General features: G+C 42.0%; 1 protein-coding gene across 1 annotated transcript in view; it reads right to left on the bottom strand.

Annotated features, from left to right (window-relative positions):
* Positions 1–18,174, bottom strand: part of DYNC1H1 (dynein cytoplasmic 1 heavy chain 1) — a 163,615-nt gene that overhangs the window by 49,042 nt on the left and 96,399 nt on the right. The window contains 20 exon segments of the mRNA XM_053697444.1: positions 13,890–13,999; positions 14,001–14,087; positions 14,745–14,768; positions 14,770–14,871; positions 14,985–15,014; positions 15,016–15,100; positions 15,166–15,368; positions 15,582–15,618; positions 15,620–15,788; positions 15,918–16,044; positions 16,046–16,138; positions 16,232–16,297; positions 16,299–16,331; positions 16,333–16,377; positions 16,379–16,396; positions 16,485–16,567; positions 16,570–16,598; positions 17,378–17,427; positions 17,430–17,495; positions 17,497–17,514. Coding sequence (XP_053553419.1) covers positions 13,890–13,999; positions 14,001–14,087; positions 14,745–14,768; positions 14,770–14,871; positions 14,985–15,014; positions 15,016–15,100; positions 15,166–15,368; positions 15,582–15,618; positions 15,620–15,788; positions 15,918–16,044; positions 16,046–16,138; positions 16,232–16,297; positions 16,299–16,331; positions 16,333–16,377; positions 16,379–16,396; positions 16,485–16,567; positions 16,570–16,598; positions 17,378–17,427; positions 17,430–17,495; positions 17,497–17,514 — 1,475 coding nt within the window.

An 18,174-nucleotide genomic window follows, 5' to 3' on the forward strand; every position in this document is an offset into this window, starting at 1 on the left:
TTTGCACCAAAAAAGTCCGCGCCAAGAATGACGCAATAAAATGAAGCATTTTCAGCCCCGCGAGCCTAACAGCCCACAGGGGAAAAAAAGTCAAATTTTTAAGGTAAAGAAAAAATGATTGATTCAAACGCATTATCCCAAATATGAAACTGACTGTCTGAATACATATATTTAGAACTTTATAAATAAAGTGCCCAACCTAGCTTAGGAGTGTCACAGAAAATAGATTTACTTACCCCAGGACACTCATCTACATGTTTGTAGAAAGCCAAACCAGTACTGAAACGAAATCAGCAGAGGTAATGGTATATATAAGAGTATATCGTCGATCTGAAAAGGGAGGTAAGAGATGAATCTCTACGACCGATAACAGAGAACCTATGAAATAGACCCCGTAGAAGGAGATCACTGCATTCAAATAGGCAATACTCTCCTCACATCCCTCTGACATTCACTGCACGCTGAGGGGAAAAACCGGGCTCCACTTGCTGCGGAGCGCATATCAACGTAGAATCTAGCACAAACTTACTTCACCCACCTCCATAGGAGGCAAAGTTTGTAAAACTGAATTGTGGGTGTGGTGAGGGCTGTATTTATAGGCATTTTGAGGTTTGGGAAACTTTGCCCCTCCTGGTAGGAATGTATATCCCATACGTCACTAGCTCATGGACTCTTGCTAATTACATGAAAGAAATTACGCTTACCTGATAATTTTCTTTTCTTCTGACGGGAAGAGTCCACAGCTGCATTCATTACTTTTGGGGAATTCAGAACCTGGCCACCAGGAGGAGGCAAAGACACCCCAGCCAAAGGCTTAAATACCTCCCACACTTCCCTCATCCCCCAGTCATTCTGCCAAGGGAACAAGGAACAGTAGGAGAAATATCAGGGTGAAAAAAGGTGCCAGAAGAAACTAAACTACGGCAGCCTCATTGATAAACACAGGCGGGGGGAGCTGTTGACTCTTCCCATCAGAAGAAAATAAAATTATCAGGTAAGCATAATTTAAGTATTTCTTCTTAAACGGAAAGAGTCCACAGCTGCATTCATTACTTTTGGGAAAACAATACCCAAGCTATAGAGGACACTGAATGCAAACAAAGGGCGAGTACAGAAGGTGGTCCCTTTGGAAAGGCGCCACAGCCTGGTATCACCCATAAAAAAAACAGTATAAAAAAAGAAAACAAGGTAACTGCCCATCAGATAAATAACCAGCAAAGCCGTGCTGGAGACAACTCAAAATCCTTCGATTCCGCTCTGAGGCACAATGTCTCCGAGGAGCCAAGTCCCACAGGCTCCCATCGCACAAACTACCCGAAGGACCTACCTCCGAAGGAGAGAACGGAGAACCCGAAGGAGATCCAAAGGACCATCAGACTAGGGAAGAAAACCTCGACAAGCGAAACGAAGGTTGTCGCGAGGAAGAACAATCCACCCTCAGACACAACACCATATGACTGACTGTGTCGAGGAGCCACAAGCTCCCCAGAACCCTAGTCCAGCAGATACAACTGCTAAAAACTAGACACCTACAGGTAAGGAAACCATATCAGAACCGAAGGTAACCCGGAGGCAACCTACAGGATGGAGGAACTAACTGTCCCAGCATAAAAGAGGGGCTCTCTGTAAAACACATAATCACAAACGGACAGACTCGCAAGCTCAGCTCCATGCAGCAAAAACTGACCCTAAGCCATCGGTGGGACCCCATCGCACAGAGAGTGACGGATATTGACGGACAACTCCCGTCCAGGACGAATCCGGACCCCAAAAGGAGATACAACACCAGCAGATCAATGTAACCAGTGGAGGAAGGAACACCTGAAAACCCCCCAACAGGGAGGATAACAGGGCTAAAAGAAGTACACGGTCAAACCCCACTCTGAGAAAAAGACCCAGCCCCAAAAGGGCTGACTACGTCCGTCTCAATAGAGAATGGAGGGCCTACGAGGAAACAACCCCCTAACCAATTTACTAGCATCAGGCATGCTACCACGACTGCCAAACAGAGTACAAGCACACACATTCCAGATGCAAAAGCTGCAGTTGGTTGCAAACTGACAAACCTTCTGCTTACTATGCATCTAGGCAAACCATCCGGCCACTATAGGTGGCCCATAATAGATACCTTGTGCACGGGTCCGGAGGCCCTCGCACATTGCCCTTCCCTAGAGTAGTAGCACTCAGAAAAAAGGGAGATAGGGCATGGAGTCACAACGATACCCTAGTAACAGATGAAAAGATAGGACCCACAGGGTCTCCATGGTAACCGTTAAGACTTCCAAAATCCCCCCAGAAGCCAAATGTCAAAGGGGCCACTTCCCCAGCCGTAGACAGGGCGAAGAGGCTTTAAAGAGAAACGGTAAGCACCACCATTAAGCAATAACTCAATGACCATTAAGCTCAGTTGAGACAAACAACCTCGACTCAAAAGGCAAAAGTTGACACAGGGCAACAAATGAAAGATGCATCCAAAAAGCATCAACCTAACCCACCAGGCAAGAACCAAAGCTCCCCTGAAGGGAACAAGCGGATGTTCTAAACCCTAAGGGATCGAAACAGAACCACCTAGGACCGAATCAAATGATCCAGACCCAAAATCTCAGTCGAAAAACTGGGGCAGGCCGTATGACCTGAGGGAAATCCCCAGGTTACCTAATACGGAGAGAGCACTCTAGGTAGTGCAGCATAGACCAATATCTGGACAGGTCAAAGAGATGGTAACCCACACCTGTAGGTGGAGTTGAACCCTGGACCCACTCGCAACCCCAGAGAACAAGAGCTCATAGAGATTCAAGTGAAATACTCCAAGAAAAATTATCCTTTTATTGCAAGCTGTAAACCAAGTGAAGAGACAATCAGCTGGATTTAAACTCTCCAGGGACCCCGAAGGTCACCAGGGGCGGGGCTCCATATAATGGAGAACACCCAACAAAGCTGGATTCAAACTCACAACCTTAGCTATGTAGGCATCCATAGGCTACCCTGCAGGCTGAACAAGCCCCTTAGACGGAGAGTCAAAATCCTCACAGGATCACCCGCCCAGAAATCCCTGTATCACACAAGGAAGAACTTAGAAAATCCCACAACTCCCCAGCGGAGCGAACCAGGTGCGGTTGTCGGGGAAAAAAAGGGGGGAGAAACTCAACCCCTGCACTCCCTCTAGGAGAGCATGCAATACACAGAAATAAGGGAAGACTGACATATCCGCTCTTCGGAACTCAAATGACCGGACCGACCCTAAAAGGGAAAAGAGGCGTCCCAGCAACGTCAATATGTACCGGAGACTACCACAAGAAAAACAGACCACCCGTAAGATACCAAGAGAGAACGAAAAAAACATCCTCCAAACTGCTACTCGGGCTGTCCAGCGGTCATTCAGACCTCCAAACCCTTGGGAATGGGGAACTCTAGTTCCGAAGGCCAAGGACCTCCAGAACCCCGAGGAGACAGATAGGTCCGCACTGGACCCAAACCAAAGGAAAAAAAAGGTAGAGTAACAAACCCTCCGACTCCGTTCACCGAAAACGAGGAGCAGGTTGACATAAGAATAACGAAAACACCCCCTCAAATAAATGGATAAAACAAACATAAAACGAACACTTCATCAAAGTGAATAACACCACCCAACAAGATAACCAGCGCACTCGGCACCACATGGGTGACCCTGAACCCATAAGGAACAGCAGCTAGCGCCCGACCAGTACCTGCCTGGTACAAGGAACTCCCCTGAACAGTCCAAGAAAAAACGAAGCCCCAAAGGGATCGATAAACTATAATCATAGAAGTGCGCACACAACCACAAAATCGCAAGTATCAGTTCCAGAGAAGAAATGTTTCCACAACCTGTACAATTATAACAGACATGAGCTTCATAAAACAAATCAAATACATCCTAACCGGATTCAAATAAAAGAAAGGCAGCAGCCGAGGGTGAACACCCAAGGAAAACGTCAACCGGACCAGCCGATTAGTTTGCCGTTCGGGACAGAAGACCGAAAATCCCTCGGCCCACTAGGGCTGGAATCCTCCAGCACCCGCCAAAACATGCCTTAGTAAACACGCAAACCTGCCAGTCTATAACGAAAGGCAAAATGATCCTCCGGCCCCGAGGGTAGGGCACCTGAAGCCTCAGAGGCCATCGCTTCCCCAAAGGTCTAACTGACAAACCCCGACAAACCCTGAACAGAACACGGACAATATCTTAAAAATACCTCTCTAGGGAGATATAAATGTGCCAACGCCATAGATATGGCCATGAGAAACCATGCTGTAACCTCTACAGACACCCGCTTGCGTATCAAAAGAAGGTTTTGGGGCACGCATCTCGTAGCACATGGAATCCTCAGGGGCGGAAGACTCAGCACACTCTAAATTCCCAGATTCGGGAGATGTGAGTACTCTAGAATGGCAATCGGCACATAACTGATGGGCATGGATAACCCGGGCTATTTCATATTCCTTGCAAGACGTATACTCCAAATCGGAGATATCTGTCTCCAAAAAATCAGAATCCTCCATAACTTGGAGATTGTCATTATGAACACTAAAGGCACCTTACCTTACACCCCCCCAATGGCTGGGGCACTTACCACCTCCCGGTGAACCAGACAACTAACGACTCGTCAAGGTGCAGAAATGGAATACAATGTGACCACACCCGGTCACGAGTGCATCGTGTAAGCCCAAAAAAGCGTGCCAGTCCTAGGACCGCACAATCTGATGATATAAGTCTGTTATGTCCGAATAGCCATGAGCCCAAGTATCACTAAACATTAGCAGATAAATCACATAAACATGAATAAAGTCCCCTCTGATCAATAACCCCCCTCAGGAGATATTAACCCTTGATTCGATTTAAGATAAATGGGCCCTGGCTTCTTTCTTTAACATTTTCATTGACATATCGAAATAAAATGAAACGATCTTACCGGAATCTATGCCGTGGAACAGGAGCACGGCCCTTCAAGTGTGACAGATAGTAGTATCGCTTCTGACATGGACTCGAGTGAATAAGGCAGGCAGCGAAACTCGTCAACACTGATTGCCCAGGAGCTGTTAATATGAGTTGGGATGGTTTTGCAAAACTCCCCCTGCATCTCCGGACTCTAACCTTCATCCATCCCCACTGAGAGGCTGACAGAATTACTTAAAACTCCAGTCCCATTTCGAAGAGTACTACCCTCCAATCTTTTGACACTTCTCTGCCAACCTTCTTAGACGAAAAGCAAAGAATTGACCTGAGGGATGAGGGAAGTGGGGGAGGTATTTAAGCCTTTGGCTGGGGTGTCTTTGCCTCCTCCTGGTGGCCAGGTTCTGAATTCCCCAAAAAGTAATGAATGCAGCTGTGGACTCTTTCCGTTTAAGAAGAAAAAACCATTAGACTGTCCCTTTAAAAGCTGCAAAACATGAAAGTGCTTTCTATTGCAGTTTAGGTTGTAGCTGCATCCAATACACCAAAAAAATACAAAAATTGCTTGAGATTTCAACTGATTTAGCACCATTAAAAGAGATAGCCAAAGTCACAATTAAAAAAAAAAAACCCTCATGATTCCAGAAAGAGCATGTAATTTAAAGACACAAATTCACTTCTATTTTCAAACCTACTAGTGAGTGCTCTGTAAATGGATGTACTAGGAACTGGAAGTTACATTTAGTAGTGCATGTGGAAGTTGTACACAGTTGTGTATATTTATCTTGTGAGTGCCAAGTGAAGTGATCCTACTAGAAAAGTGAGATTTATCCAACCAGTGCCTGGTGGGAGTCTACAATAGACAATGCCTGCTTCTCTTTATATTTATCTAGTGAGCAGTGTATAACATCAACTTGTTACACCTCTTAAAACTCTAAAATAATTAATGGGGCTCAAATTAATGAATTGCCTAATAAATAAGGGGAGGGCCAGATTAAACTATCTTTAGGGTCTCATATGGCCTTTTGGCTGGTACTTTGAGACCACTACTTTAAGAGTATGACCAATGCATTAAAGTAAAACCATGCCAAGGGGTGCAAACACCTAAATAAAATGAAAGTGAAACACCATTAAAACAAAGAAAAAACATATTTTATGCTTACCTGATAAATTTATTTCTCTTGTAGTGTGTTCAGTCCACGGGTCATCCATTACTTATGGGATATATTCTCCTTCCCAACAGGAAGTTGCAAAGAGGATCACCCAAAGCAGAGCTGCTATATAGCTCCTCCCCTCACATGTCATATCCAGTCATTCGACCGAAACAAGACGAGAAAGGAGAAACCAAATACCAAAGCTAAGTACACGGATGATGGAGGGGACAAGGCAGGAACATTAAACAGAAGGAACCACTGCCTGTAAAACCTTTTTCCCAAAACCAGCCTCCGAAGAAGCGAAAGTGTCAAATTTGTAAAAAGTATGAAGTGAAGACCAAGTTGCAGCCTTGCAAATCTGTTCAACAGAGGCCTCATTCTTAAAGGCCCAGGTGGAAGCCACAGCTCTAGGTGGAATGAGCTGTAATTCTTTCAGGAGGCTGCCTGTCCAGCAGTCTCATAGGCTAAACATATATGCTACGAAGCCAAAAAGAGAGAGGTAGCCGAAGCCTTTTGACCTCCTCCTCTGTCTAGAGTAAACGACAACAGAGAAGAGTTTGTCTAAAATCTTTAGTTGCCTGCAAGTAGAACTTCAGAGCACGGACCACGTCCAGATTATGCAAAAGACGTTCCTTCTTTGAAGAAGGATTAGGACATAACGATGGAACAACAATCTCTTGATTGATATTCTGTTAGAAACAACCTTAGGTAAAAACCCAGGTTTAGTACGCAGAACTACCGTGTCTGAATGAAAGATCAGATAAGGAAAATCACAATGTAAGGCAGATAACTCAGAGACTCTTCGAGCCTAGGAAATAGCCATAAAAACAGAACTTTCCAAGATAAAAGCTTAATATCAATGGAATGAAGAGGTTCAAACGGAACACCCTGAAGAACTTTAAGAACCCAGTTTAAGCTCCTCGGAGGAGCAACAGCTTTAAACACAGGCTTAATTCTAGCCAAAGCCTGACAAAAGGCCTGAACGTCTGGATGCTCTGCCAGACGTTTGTGTAAAAGAATAGACAGAGCTGAAATCTGTCCCTTTAGCGAACTAGCGGATAAACCCTTTTCTAAACCCTCTTGTAGAAAAGCTAATATCCTAGGAATCCTAACCTTACTCCATGAGTAACTCTTTGGATTCGCACCAATATAAATATTTACGCATATCTTATGGTAAATTTTTCTTGTCACAGGTTTCCGAGCCTGTATTAATGTATCAATAACCGAATCCGAAAACCCACGCTTTGATAGAATCAAGCGTTCAATTTCCAGGCAGTCAGCCTCAGAGAAATTAGGTTTGGATGGTTGAAAGGACCCTGAATTAGAAGGTCCTGCCTCAGAGGAAGAGACCATGGTGGACAGGACGACATGTCCACTAGGTCTGCATACCAGGTCCTGCGTGGCCACGGCAGGCGCTATCAGAATTACCGATGCCCTCTCCTGTTTGATCCTGGCAATCAGCCGAGGTAGCAACGGAAATGGTGGAAACACATAAGCTATGTTGAAAACCCAGGGGCTGCTAATGCATCTACCAGCACCGCTCCCGGGTCCCTGGACCTGGATCCGTAACAAGGAAGCTTCGCGTTCTGGCGAGATGCCATGAGATCCAGATTCCGGTTTGCCCCAACGATGAATCAGTTGAGCAAATACCTCTGGGTGAAGTTCCCACTCTCCCGGATGAAAAGTCTGGCGACCTTAGGAAATCCGCCTCCCAGTTCTCTTACACCTGGGATGTGAATTGCTGACAGGTGGCAAGAGTGAGGACTCTGCCCAGCGAATTATCTTCGAGACCTTCCAACATCGCTAGGGAACTCCTGGTTCCCCCTTGATGATTGATGTAAGCCACAGTCGTGATATTGTCCAACCTGAAATCTGATGAACCTCAGCTTTGCTAATGAGGCAAGCTAGAAGAGCATTGAATATTGCTCTTAATTCTAGAATGTTTAATTGGGAGGAGTTTCTCCTCCTGAGTCCACGATCCCCTGAGCCTTCAGGGAAATTCCAGACTGCTCCCCAGCCCTAGAAGGCTGGCATCCGTTGTTACATCTATCGTCCACAATCTGGCCTGCGAAAGGTCATTCCTTTGGACAGATGAACCGGGTGGTTGACAACCACCAGAGAAGGAATCTCTGGTCTCTGGTCCAGATTTAGCAAAGGGGACAGATCTGGAGTAATCCCCGTTCCATTGACTGAGCATGCATAGTTGCAGCGGTCTGAGATGCAGGCGCGCAAATGGCACTATGTCCATTGCCGCGACCATTAAGCCGATTACCTCCATGCACTGAGCTACTGATGGGCTTGGAACGGAATGAAGGACACGGCAAGCATTGAGAATCTTGATAACCTGGACTCCGTCACGTAAATCTTCATCTGTACAGAATCTATAAGAGTCCCTAGAAAAGGAACCCTTGTGAGTGGTAAACAGAACTCTTTTCCACGTTCACTTTCCACCCATGCGACCTCAGAAATGCTAGGAACTATCTCTGTATGAGACTTTGCATTCTGAAAACTTGACGCTTGTATCAGAAATGTCGTCTAGGTACGGAGCCACCGCTATGCCTCGTGGTCTTAGTACCGCCAGAAGTGAGCCCAGAACCTTCGTAAAATTCTCGGAGGCCGTGGCTAACCCGAAGGGGAAGAGCCACAAACTGGTAATGCCTGTCTAGAAAGGCAAACCTCAGGTACCGATAATGATCTTTGTGAATCGGTATATGAAGGTAAGCATCCTTTAAGTCCACCGTGGTCATATATGACCCCTCCTGGATCATGGGTAGGATGGTTCGAATGGTTTCCATCTTGAACGATGGTACCCTTAGGAATTTGTTTTAAGATCTTTAAGTCCAAGATTGGTCTGAAGGTTCCCTCTCTTTTGGGAACCACAAACCCCCATGATTAAGAGGTCTTGTACACATTGTAGAAATGCCTCTCTCTTTACTAGGTTGGTCGATAACCTCGAAAGATGGAACCTCCCTTGTGGAGGAGAGGTTTTGAAATCCAGAAGGTATCCCTGAGATATAATCTTTAACGTCCAGGGATCCTGCACATCTCTTGCCCAAGCCTGGGCAAAGAGAGAAAGTCTGCCCCCCACTAAATACGTCTCCGGATAGGGGGCCCTGACTTCATGCTGTCTTAGGGGCGGAAGTAGGCTTTCTGGCCTGCTTGCCCTTGTTCCCAAGACTGGTTGCCTTTCCAACCCTGTCTGTAACGAGCTGTAGTTCCTCCTGTTTTGGAGCGGAGGAAGTCGATGCTGCTCCTGCCTTGAAGTTACGAAAGGCACGAAAATTAGACTGTTTGGCCTTTGGTTTGGCCCTGTCCTGAGGAAGGGCGTGGCCCTTACCTCCCGTAATGTCAGCAATAATTTCCTTCAAGCCGGGCCCGAATAAGGTCTGCCCTTTGAAAGGAATGTTAAGTAGTTTAGACTTGGAAGTTACATCCGCCTGACCAGGATTTAAGCCAGAGCGCTCTGCGCGCCTGTATGGCAAATCCGGAAATTTTTAGCCGTAAGTTTGGTTAGATGTACTACGGCATCTGAAACAAACGCATTAGCTTGCTTAAGGGTTCTAACTTTGCTCAAGGCCTCATCCAACGGCTCTGTGCGAATCGCCTCTTCCAGAGACTCAAACCAGAATGCCGCTGCAGCCGTGACAGGCGCAATGCATGCAAGAGGCTGCAATATAAAACCCTGTTGAACAAACCATTTTCTTAAGATAACCCTCTAATTTTTTATCCATTGGATCTGAGGAAAGCACAGCTATCCTCCACCGGGATAGTGGTACGCTTGGCTAACGTAGAAACTGCTCCCTCCACCTTAGGGACCGTCTGCCATAAGTCTCGTGTGGTGGCGTCTATAGGGAACATTTTTCTAAATATCAGGGGAGGGGAAAAAGGCACACTGGGTCTATACCACTCCTTTACTTATTAATTTCTGTAAGTCTTTTTGGTATAGGGAAAACGTCAGTACACACCGGTACCGCATAGTATCTATCAACCTACACAATTTCTCTGGAATTGCCACCGTGTCGCAATCATTCAGAGCCGCTGAATACCTCCCCTAGTAACATGTGGAGGTTCTCAAGCTTAAATTTAAAATTTGAAATTTCTGAATCCGGTCTCCCCGGATCAGAACCGTCACCGACAATATGAAGCTCACGGTCCTCATTGTTCTGCAATTTGTGACGCAGTATCAGACATGGCTCTCGTGTCATCAGAGCGCTCTGTCCTTAATCCAGAGCTATCGCGTTTGCCCTTAATTCGGGCATATTATATAATACTTCTTTCATAACATTAGCCATATCATGTAAAGTGATTTGTAAGGGCCCTAGATATACTAGGTGTCTCCATCCTACCGCATCTCCCGAGCGGGAGACGCAGGTACTGACACGTGAGGAGAGTTAGGCGGCATAACTTCCCCCTCGCTGTCTGGTGATAGTTTCTCTATCGGTACAGATTGACTTTTATTCAAAGCAATATCAATACAATTGGTACACATCGTTCTATTGGGCTCAACATTGGCTTTTGAACATGATGAACAAACAGTTTCCTCTGAATCAGACATGTTTAAAACAGACTTAGCAATGAAATTAACAAGCTTGGAAATCACTTTCAATAAGTTTACAAGCAATATAAAAAACGCTGCCAGCGCTTCAAAATACAGATATAATTAAACAATTCTTAACAAGAAGTGTATTATTAGCAGAGGATTGCACCCATTAGCAAAAGGGATGATTAACCCCTCAATACCCAAAACGGATAAAACAGATATCAATTAAGATTTAACGCTTTTAATCACAGTCAGCACACTGTCACAGATCTGCTGTGACTGATTACCTCCCTCACAAATGAAATTTGCAGACCCCTGAGCTCTCTAGAGACGTCCTGGATCAAGGAGGAAGAAGCAGAAAGACTGTGCAATAAATTTAACTGCGCAACAAGGCGCTAAAACAAGGGCCCTCCCACTCCAATCACAACAGTGGGAGCCCTGATATAACGGTTTCCATGCAGAAAAATATGTTAGCCATGTGGAAAAAATCATGCCCAAAGCGATTTATCACCAAAGTACCTCACAAAAAAACGAATAACATGCCAGTAAACGTTTTAAAAAACAACATTCTTCAATGTCATGCAAAGCTATCACTAAGCCTGCTACCAGTCGCTACCACTGCAGAGAAGGCTTAAGTATTATTTCAGTGTTAACAGTATTTTCTCAGTCAAATTCTAGTCCCTAGAATATAACTCGACTGCGCATACATTTATCAGCCTGATACCAGTTGCTACTACTGCATTTAAGGCTGTACTTACATCACACGGTAACAGCAGTATTTTCTTAGTCAATTCCATTCCCAGAAAATAAAGTACTGCACATACCTCATTTGCGGAGGACCCCCGCATGCTATTCCCAGTTTCTGAAGTTACCCCACTCCTCAGAATGTCGAGAACAGCCAGTGGATCTTAGTTACGCCTGCTAAGATCTTAGATAAAAACGCAGGCAGTTTCTTCTTCCAAATACTGCCTGAGATAGAAAAACAGCACACTCCGGTGCCATTTAAAATAACTATTCTTCAATCAAAAGTTTGTTAAGTAAAAACTCCAGCTCCTCTCGCGACCTCCTTCTTTGTTGAGGGTTGCAAGAGAATGACTGGATATGACATGTGAGGGGAGGAGCTATATAGCAGCTCTGCTTGGGTGATCCTCTTGCAACTTCCTGTTGGGAAGGAGAATATATCCCATAAGTAATGGATGACCCGTGGAGCTGAACACACTTAACAAGAGAAATATGCTTGTAGTGTCTATGGAATGAGCTCCTCAAAAAAATCAAGAAAAAACATATTTCTTTAGTAATCTATTCTGAAGAACACTTTAAAATGCTTGTAAATCTTATGAGTATTATAGGTAAAAAATAAACGTTAAACCCATTCAAAAATCACTGGAAGTTTCTAAGAAAAGAATAACATGTTATACCTACTAATGCCCCTAAGTTTGTACTACTTTTTACCCTGCTACATATCTGGATCAATGGCAAAACAAGTTTTTATGTTACATAACTTTAGTGTTTGTTATTTTATTTTCATGTTTTCCACCCCATTGGTGTAGTTCCATTTTATCTTTAATTGCTTGGTGGAATTTAGCTATTAACTATAAATGTGATAGCTATAGTAATACAGGCATTCTAGGTCTGCTTAATGTCTATGCAGTGTGATGACACTTTATTTGAACAAAACAAACGAAGTAAATGCAAAAGCTTCATTTAACGATAGCTGCTATTTTCGTCGTAATGCAGTATTTTGTGTTGTTGATTGAAATCATATTTTGGTACAATTTCATCCATGCCTGATTGCATATATTGTCTGAAACATACTAAATGCTTTATAGAATTGGGCTTCTGAGTTCTCTGACTAGTTTTGATTTCCATTTTAAACTGAGGCTTTTCCCCAAGGGTTTTTTCCTTAGGCATGAGATCACCACACTGAGATTTGTGCAAATCCAGGCTCTTAGTATGGTGATCTTTCACAAGAATAAATCTGGCACCGAAAATAGGCAAAGACCACAAGCGGCTCCTACTCCTGCATTCAGCAGCTAACAAAGCTGGCAAATGCCCATGCCTAGTTTTCATGCTTGTTTACACTTAACCCCTCCTTACCCAGACTTTTTGTCTACATCTGAACAAAGTTCCAATGTAACAAATAAGTAAAAAGTGATTGTTCATGCAATTGCGTGATTTCAATGATGGGATCATGTCTAGGGGGAGTGCCTATGACACTGTATGATACCATTCAGGAAGCGCCTTTTGCTCAGCACAGCCAAATGGCTAGGACGTTCTATGCCGTCCTAAGGGTGCTAAAGCCCAGTGCAGTTAGGACGGCATAGAACATCCTAAGGGCTGGAAGGGGTTAAAAGGGACATGAAACCCAATTTGTTTTTTTCATGATTCAGATAAAACAACTTTCCAATTTAAAAAAAAAAAAAAAAAAAAAAAAAGGGAAATAGGCAATTTTAACTATCCAATTTACTTCTAGTATCAAGTTTGTGTCATTCTTTTGAAGCAGAAATGCAATACTGTAAGTTTAGCAGAAAACATCAAGTGAACCAATGACAAAAGGCATATATGTGCAGCCACTAATCACCAGCTAGTTCCCAGTAGCACATTGCTGCTCCTTTTCAACAAAGGATACTGAATTAAATTGGAAAGTTGTATCTGAAACATAAAAGATTCATTTTTACTTTAACGTAACTAAATACTTTGATGTACATCCTTCCTAATTATATTTGATAACTTATTATTTGCAGAAACCAATGTTTGAGAAGTTTACCAAAAAAAAATAAAAAAAAAATCCAAGGTATTATATAAAGAATATAAAAGTTCACCACCACATCCCGGTTTTATTGTAAATGAAAGAAATACCTTAAATTCTCAGGATTTAGGTTGAGAATGTTGCTGATGAAATTATCTCTGAGAAAAATTGTTCTCATCTTTTTCTCCAATCATTTGTCTCCTCACCCAAAAGGAGACAGATAGATTCTAGGGCCAGTTTTACTGCAGCTGGAGGACTTGGCCATTGATTTAACTTCAACAAGGTGTTGCTTTTTTTATAGAGCTGACAGCTATTAGGAGGGTAAAAACAGTATTAACATAACAAATAATAAGTTGTAAACTGCTGCTGAGAATTTTTGAAGAAATTTTAGTTCTGTAATTGACTTGTGCCACATGGAAAAAATTATAATTTTTTTTCCCCCTAAAGAAAGAAAAATATTTTGAATGGGAGAAAAATAAAATGAACAATTGCTTTCTATCCTCAGCAGTAGTCACGCATGTTCAGTTTCATCACCTGATCTCTTCAGCGGAAAAGTTTACAATAGTTGGGATGAAGTTTTCCCGCATTATGATGGAGCGTATCTGCTTCCAGTCCGTTGTACTCTCACCCAACAGCAAACAGATGGGACTCTAGAGCCAGCTTCACTGCTGCTGGTGGATTAGCCATAGAACGGACCTCTACCAGGTGCTGCTTTTTAATTGATTTTAACAGCTAGGACAGTGCGATCAATGCAAGATCAACCACAGGCGAGGAAGAAGAGAAAACATACAAAAAAGAAGACAGTAGGAAAATGTGATTTAGAAGATTAATTCTTAAATCAGAGAAAGTTTTTTTTTTTTTTTAAATAAATCTGTAATACAAAGATTGTGAATATAATGAAATACAAATATATAGATAAAAATCAGAAGTTTTTAAATTATTCACATGTAAATAAATACTTAAAAGGGACAATATACTATAAAATGGTTTCTCCTTAATGTGTTTCAATAACTTTATCAGATGCAGAGTATAAAATGCATGGGATTTGCTTTTTTAAGGCTTATTTGTGTATATGAATCAGTAGATTTTGTGTTTGAAGCCACAACCTAATAAATGGGTTGAGCTTGTAGGTATAACCAGATCTCATTACTTTATCAACAGTGTGTACATATACCTGCTGCTTTATCTTATTTCTGTCCATAAACCAATCCCCAATACTTGTAGAGAACAATGGAAAATTAACATTTTATTAGCTTATCTCTTCTATATCCCAATGGGAAACAAATTAAAGGGGAGAACATTTTTGAGTAAACTGTCCCCTTTAAGTACCTTTTAGGAGTATAAATTAAAGTCATAAATAAGCTCCGGGTGCCACAGTAAATGTAATACTTATCCATTCTGAGCCTCAATAACCTGCAGGCTCTACTTGATCCAAGTCTTCCTTTACGCTCATCTGCTTGTCTGCAATAAAAGCCTGCTGCTTGTGCAACTGTTCGTGAATTTCTTGGCTCATTACCTGTTGCAAGGAAAGGGCGCTAGTAAACATAATTTGGGTATTCTTGTAACATTAATTTGGTTATCACTTTACATGATTTCTCCTTATAGGGGATTACAAATTAAGCACTTTACCTTTTTCTTTTCGGCTTCTTGCTGATCTTTTTACCATTTTTTTAAGCTTGTCGTTTGCAGCGGCATTCTTGACTTCTAACTCCTGGCTTTTTATCCTCAAATCTCGGCGCAACCTCCTCCACCTAACATTATGCAAACACAGAAAGGAAAACATTACAGATTGTAGCCATACATATTTAACGTTGCACTGTGACAAATATTAATACCTACCTGATCAACAGTTTCCTTGATTTTTCTTAGACCAACATTCAAATGCATCTGCTGTTCTTCCAGCTCACTGCGCTTTTCATTAAACAAATCTGCGTAGTGATTTATGAAGTCCAAGTAATGTCGAGGGGTGATTGCCATTGTTCTTCCTCCTCTTTTTGCAAGTCGCGCATTGGCCTGTGAAAACAAAATTTTCTTTTTTTCATTTTGTGTATATAGCATATTTTGATCTAGCTCTCTGAATACAATTAGATTAATAAAACAAGTCTTTCCTTTATAGCTAGATAAATAACTATTGTATTGTAAAAGCCCACATTTTAAATATACAAATTGGTTTGACAAATCAAATCTAAGTAACCACATAGGTTAAAGAAAACTATATATAAATACCTGATGTAGAGTCTGGTGTACAAATACACAACATTGACAATTGTTCTCTATGAGATGGTGTCTGGGGCAACTTGTCGTACACCCACGGGATATAATCTGGTACAATATAGTTTGGCTTTTCAAGGTCAATTTTTACTCTGTGAAACTCTTTACCAACTTGGTAGAGTGCTTCAGTCGACAGTCACCCAAACCAGTTCAAGGACACATCTTAAAAAGGTATAATGTGACAAAAACTTAATAACATTTGCATTTTTTTTTATCATGGAACATTCATAAACCGATTAATTAATATTGATTGAATTAAATAAATACATTATCAGAAATTAAGAAATAAACCACACCTGTTAAAGAGAGCTGGGGATGTAGCTGCTCTGTCTTTGAGCCCTTCAGAGGATGGGTTCATGGTGAAGACAACATGGAGATTGCGTATCACCTGGCTGGTAAACCATTTGTATAATTCCTCAATGGGAATCCAGCATCAATCCTTCTTTCTGTGCCCCTTCTTTACATTGTGTCATTAGGGTTGAATACTCATCACCCTCAAACAATCCAGGGACCTAATATATTGAAAAGCAAAGATATTAACATTAGAGCAATTCACTATTAATTACTGTCAATAAGTAATCAACCTATTAAAAGCTAAGATATACCTCTCCGTTGGCAAGTAGTGTGTTCATACGTTCCAAAAATCCAGAATCCAACACGTTGGATTCATCCCATTATAAATGCAATCTTTTCATTTTTGCACCCCAGAGCGCCTCAGCACTGTTCTCAGATCTTCGTCAAAATCTTCCCCCAGTGTATTTCGGATGAACCTGGATACATATTCATACAAGAAATTCAGCAATTAAACTCTCTTTACCAGTTTAATATTACACAAAAATATTAATGCAATATATATACCTTAATCTGATAAACACTTAAACCATTCATCCAAGCTACAAAACGTGATAGTGTGGTCTTGCCAGCTCCGCTCACTCCAATAGAAGCAAATGTCCTTGTGGTTGTCGGAAGATTCTTAGAGAGGAAAAAAAAAGCAACACAAAACATTTGAAATATATTGGTTTACATTATAATAATTTCATTTCCTAAAAAGTTTAGTATTTCATGCAATTTAAAAAGGGACATGAATCCCAAATTTTTCTTTTACGACTTCAGATAGAGAATACAATTTTAAACAACTTTTCAATTTACTTCTATTATAGTTTGCTTCATTATAGTTTGCTTCATTCTCTTGGTATCCTTTGTTGAAGAAGCAGCTCACTATTGGGAGCTAGCTGAATGCACTAGAAGAGACAAAATGAGGTATATATGTGCAGCCACCAATCAGCAGCCCATGAGTCTACCTAGGTATCCTTTCAACAAAGGATATCAGGAGAACAATAATTATGTATAACACTGAAGGTAAAATGGCAAAATTTGTTAAAATCACATGCTTTTCTGGAACCCGTAAAAAAAGTTATTTTTTGGGGTTTTATGTCCCTTTAAATTCACTAAAGCAAGGGGTGGGTCTAACTATAAAAATTTGGTGCGCACTACTCTACAATTACTCCATGCATCCTTTACATTTAGTGGAAACCATCTTCTACTTATTATATTTAAAAAGAGGGGGGGGGGGGGGGATACTCTTCTCCTTCCTTTACATCTCTTCGCTGTAATTGAGTAGTGGATATATAAATAAAATTACACTATTTTGCAAATTTAGGGCAGCCAGAAGCTTCCTAGAATAAACATTGGAGGTCTGGAGTAAAAAACATTATTTGGATTTGTATTGAAACAATTGTGTGGAAGTTTACCGGTCAATTCTCAAGACATGGTCCAGTACTTCATTGAACAACACAACGGGGGCACATCCAGCTCCTCTTCATAAAACACTTTCAGACGAGCCTTCACATAATCCCTTAGCTCCTCCTGCGTCAACTGGTATGTAATCCTTTAAAGAAAAAACAAAACAAATTTATACTTCTCAATAAATGTCCTCTCTTTCGAGATGAACAGAGTCCATAGGAGTTCATAACATGTTGGATATACTTTCTTGCCACCAGGTGAAGTTCAAGAACCCTCACAAGAGCTTTTAATCCCTCCGACCTCCACTCCCCTCTCCAGTTAACGTATAGTAGAGGAGATAGAAAAAACAGAAAGCAGGGTTAAGAGGTGCAAAGAACAGTCGCCAGATTCAACAAAAATAGGGCGGGTCCTACGGACTCTCCACCTCCCGAAAAGAAACAAAAAATTTATTTCCCAAGATGAGGAGAGTCCATAGATAGCAGTCTCTTCCCTGAGAGGAGAGTCCCAAGGAGGGGAGGATGACATCTGGATGAGATTCATGCAGGGCCATGTGAATTACTGAAAGTAAATCCCGTTTGATTCTTGCAATGACTCTTGGAATAAGAACAAATTGGGGGGAAAAAAAGGCAAATAGTCGATAGAGTGCAGTGGTTTTACTGCACCCAAGACAGAATTTGAGAAACTTCTCTGCATCACTAGGGAACTTCAAATCCCTCCCTGATGAATGATGTAAACTACAGCCGTGTGACATTGTCTGACTGAAAATGATACATTTTTCATGTTCTGAGAAAGGGGACAAGAAGGC

Source organism: Bombina bombina, chromosome 1 (genome assembly GCF_027579735.1).
Source record: "Bombina bombina isolate aBomBom1 chromosome 1, aBomBom1.pri, whole genome shotgun sequence".
NCBI lineage: Eukaryota > Metazoa > Chordata > Amphibia > Anura > Bombinatoridae > Bombina > Bombina bombina.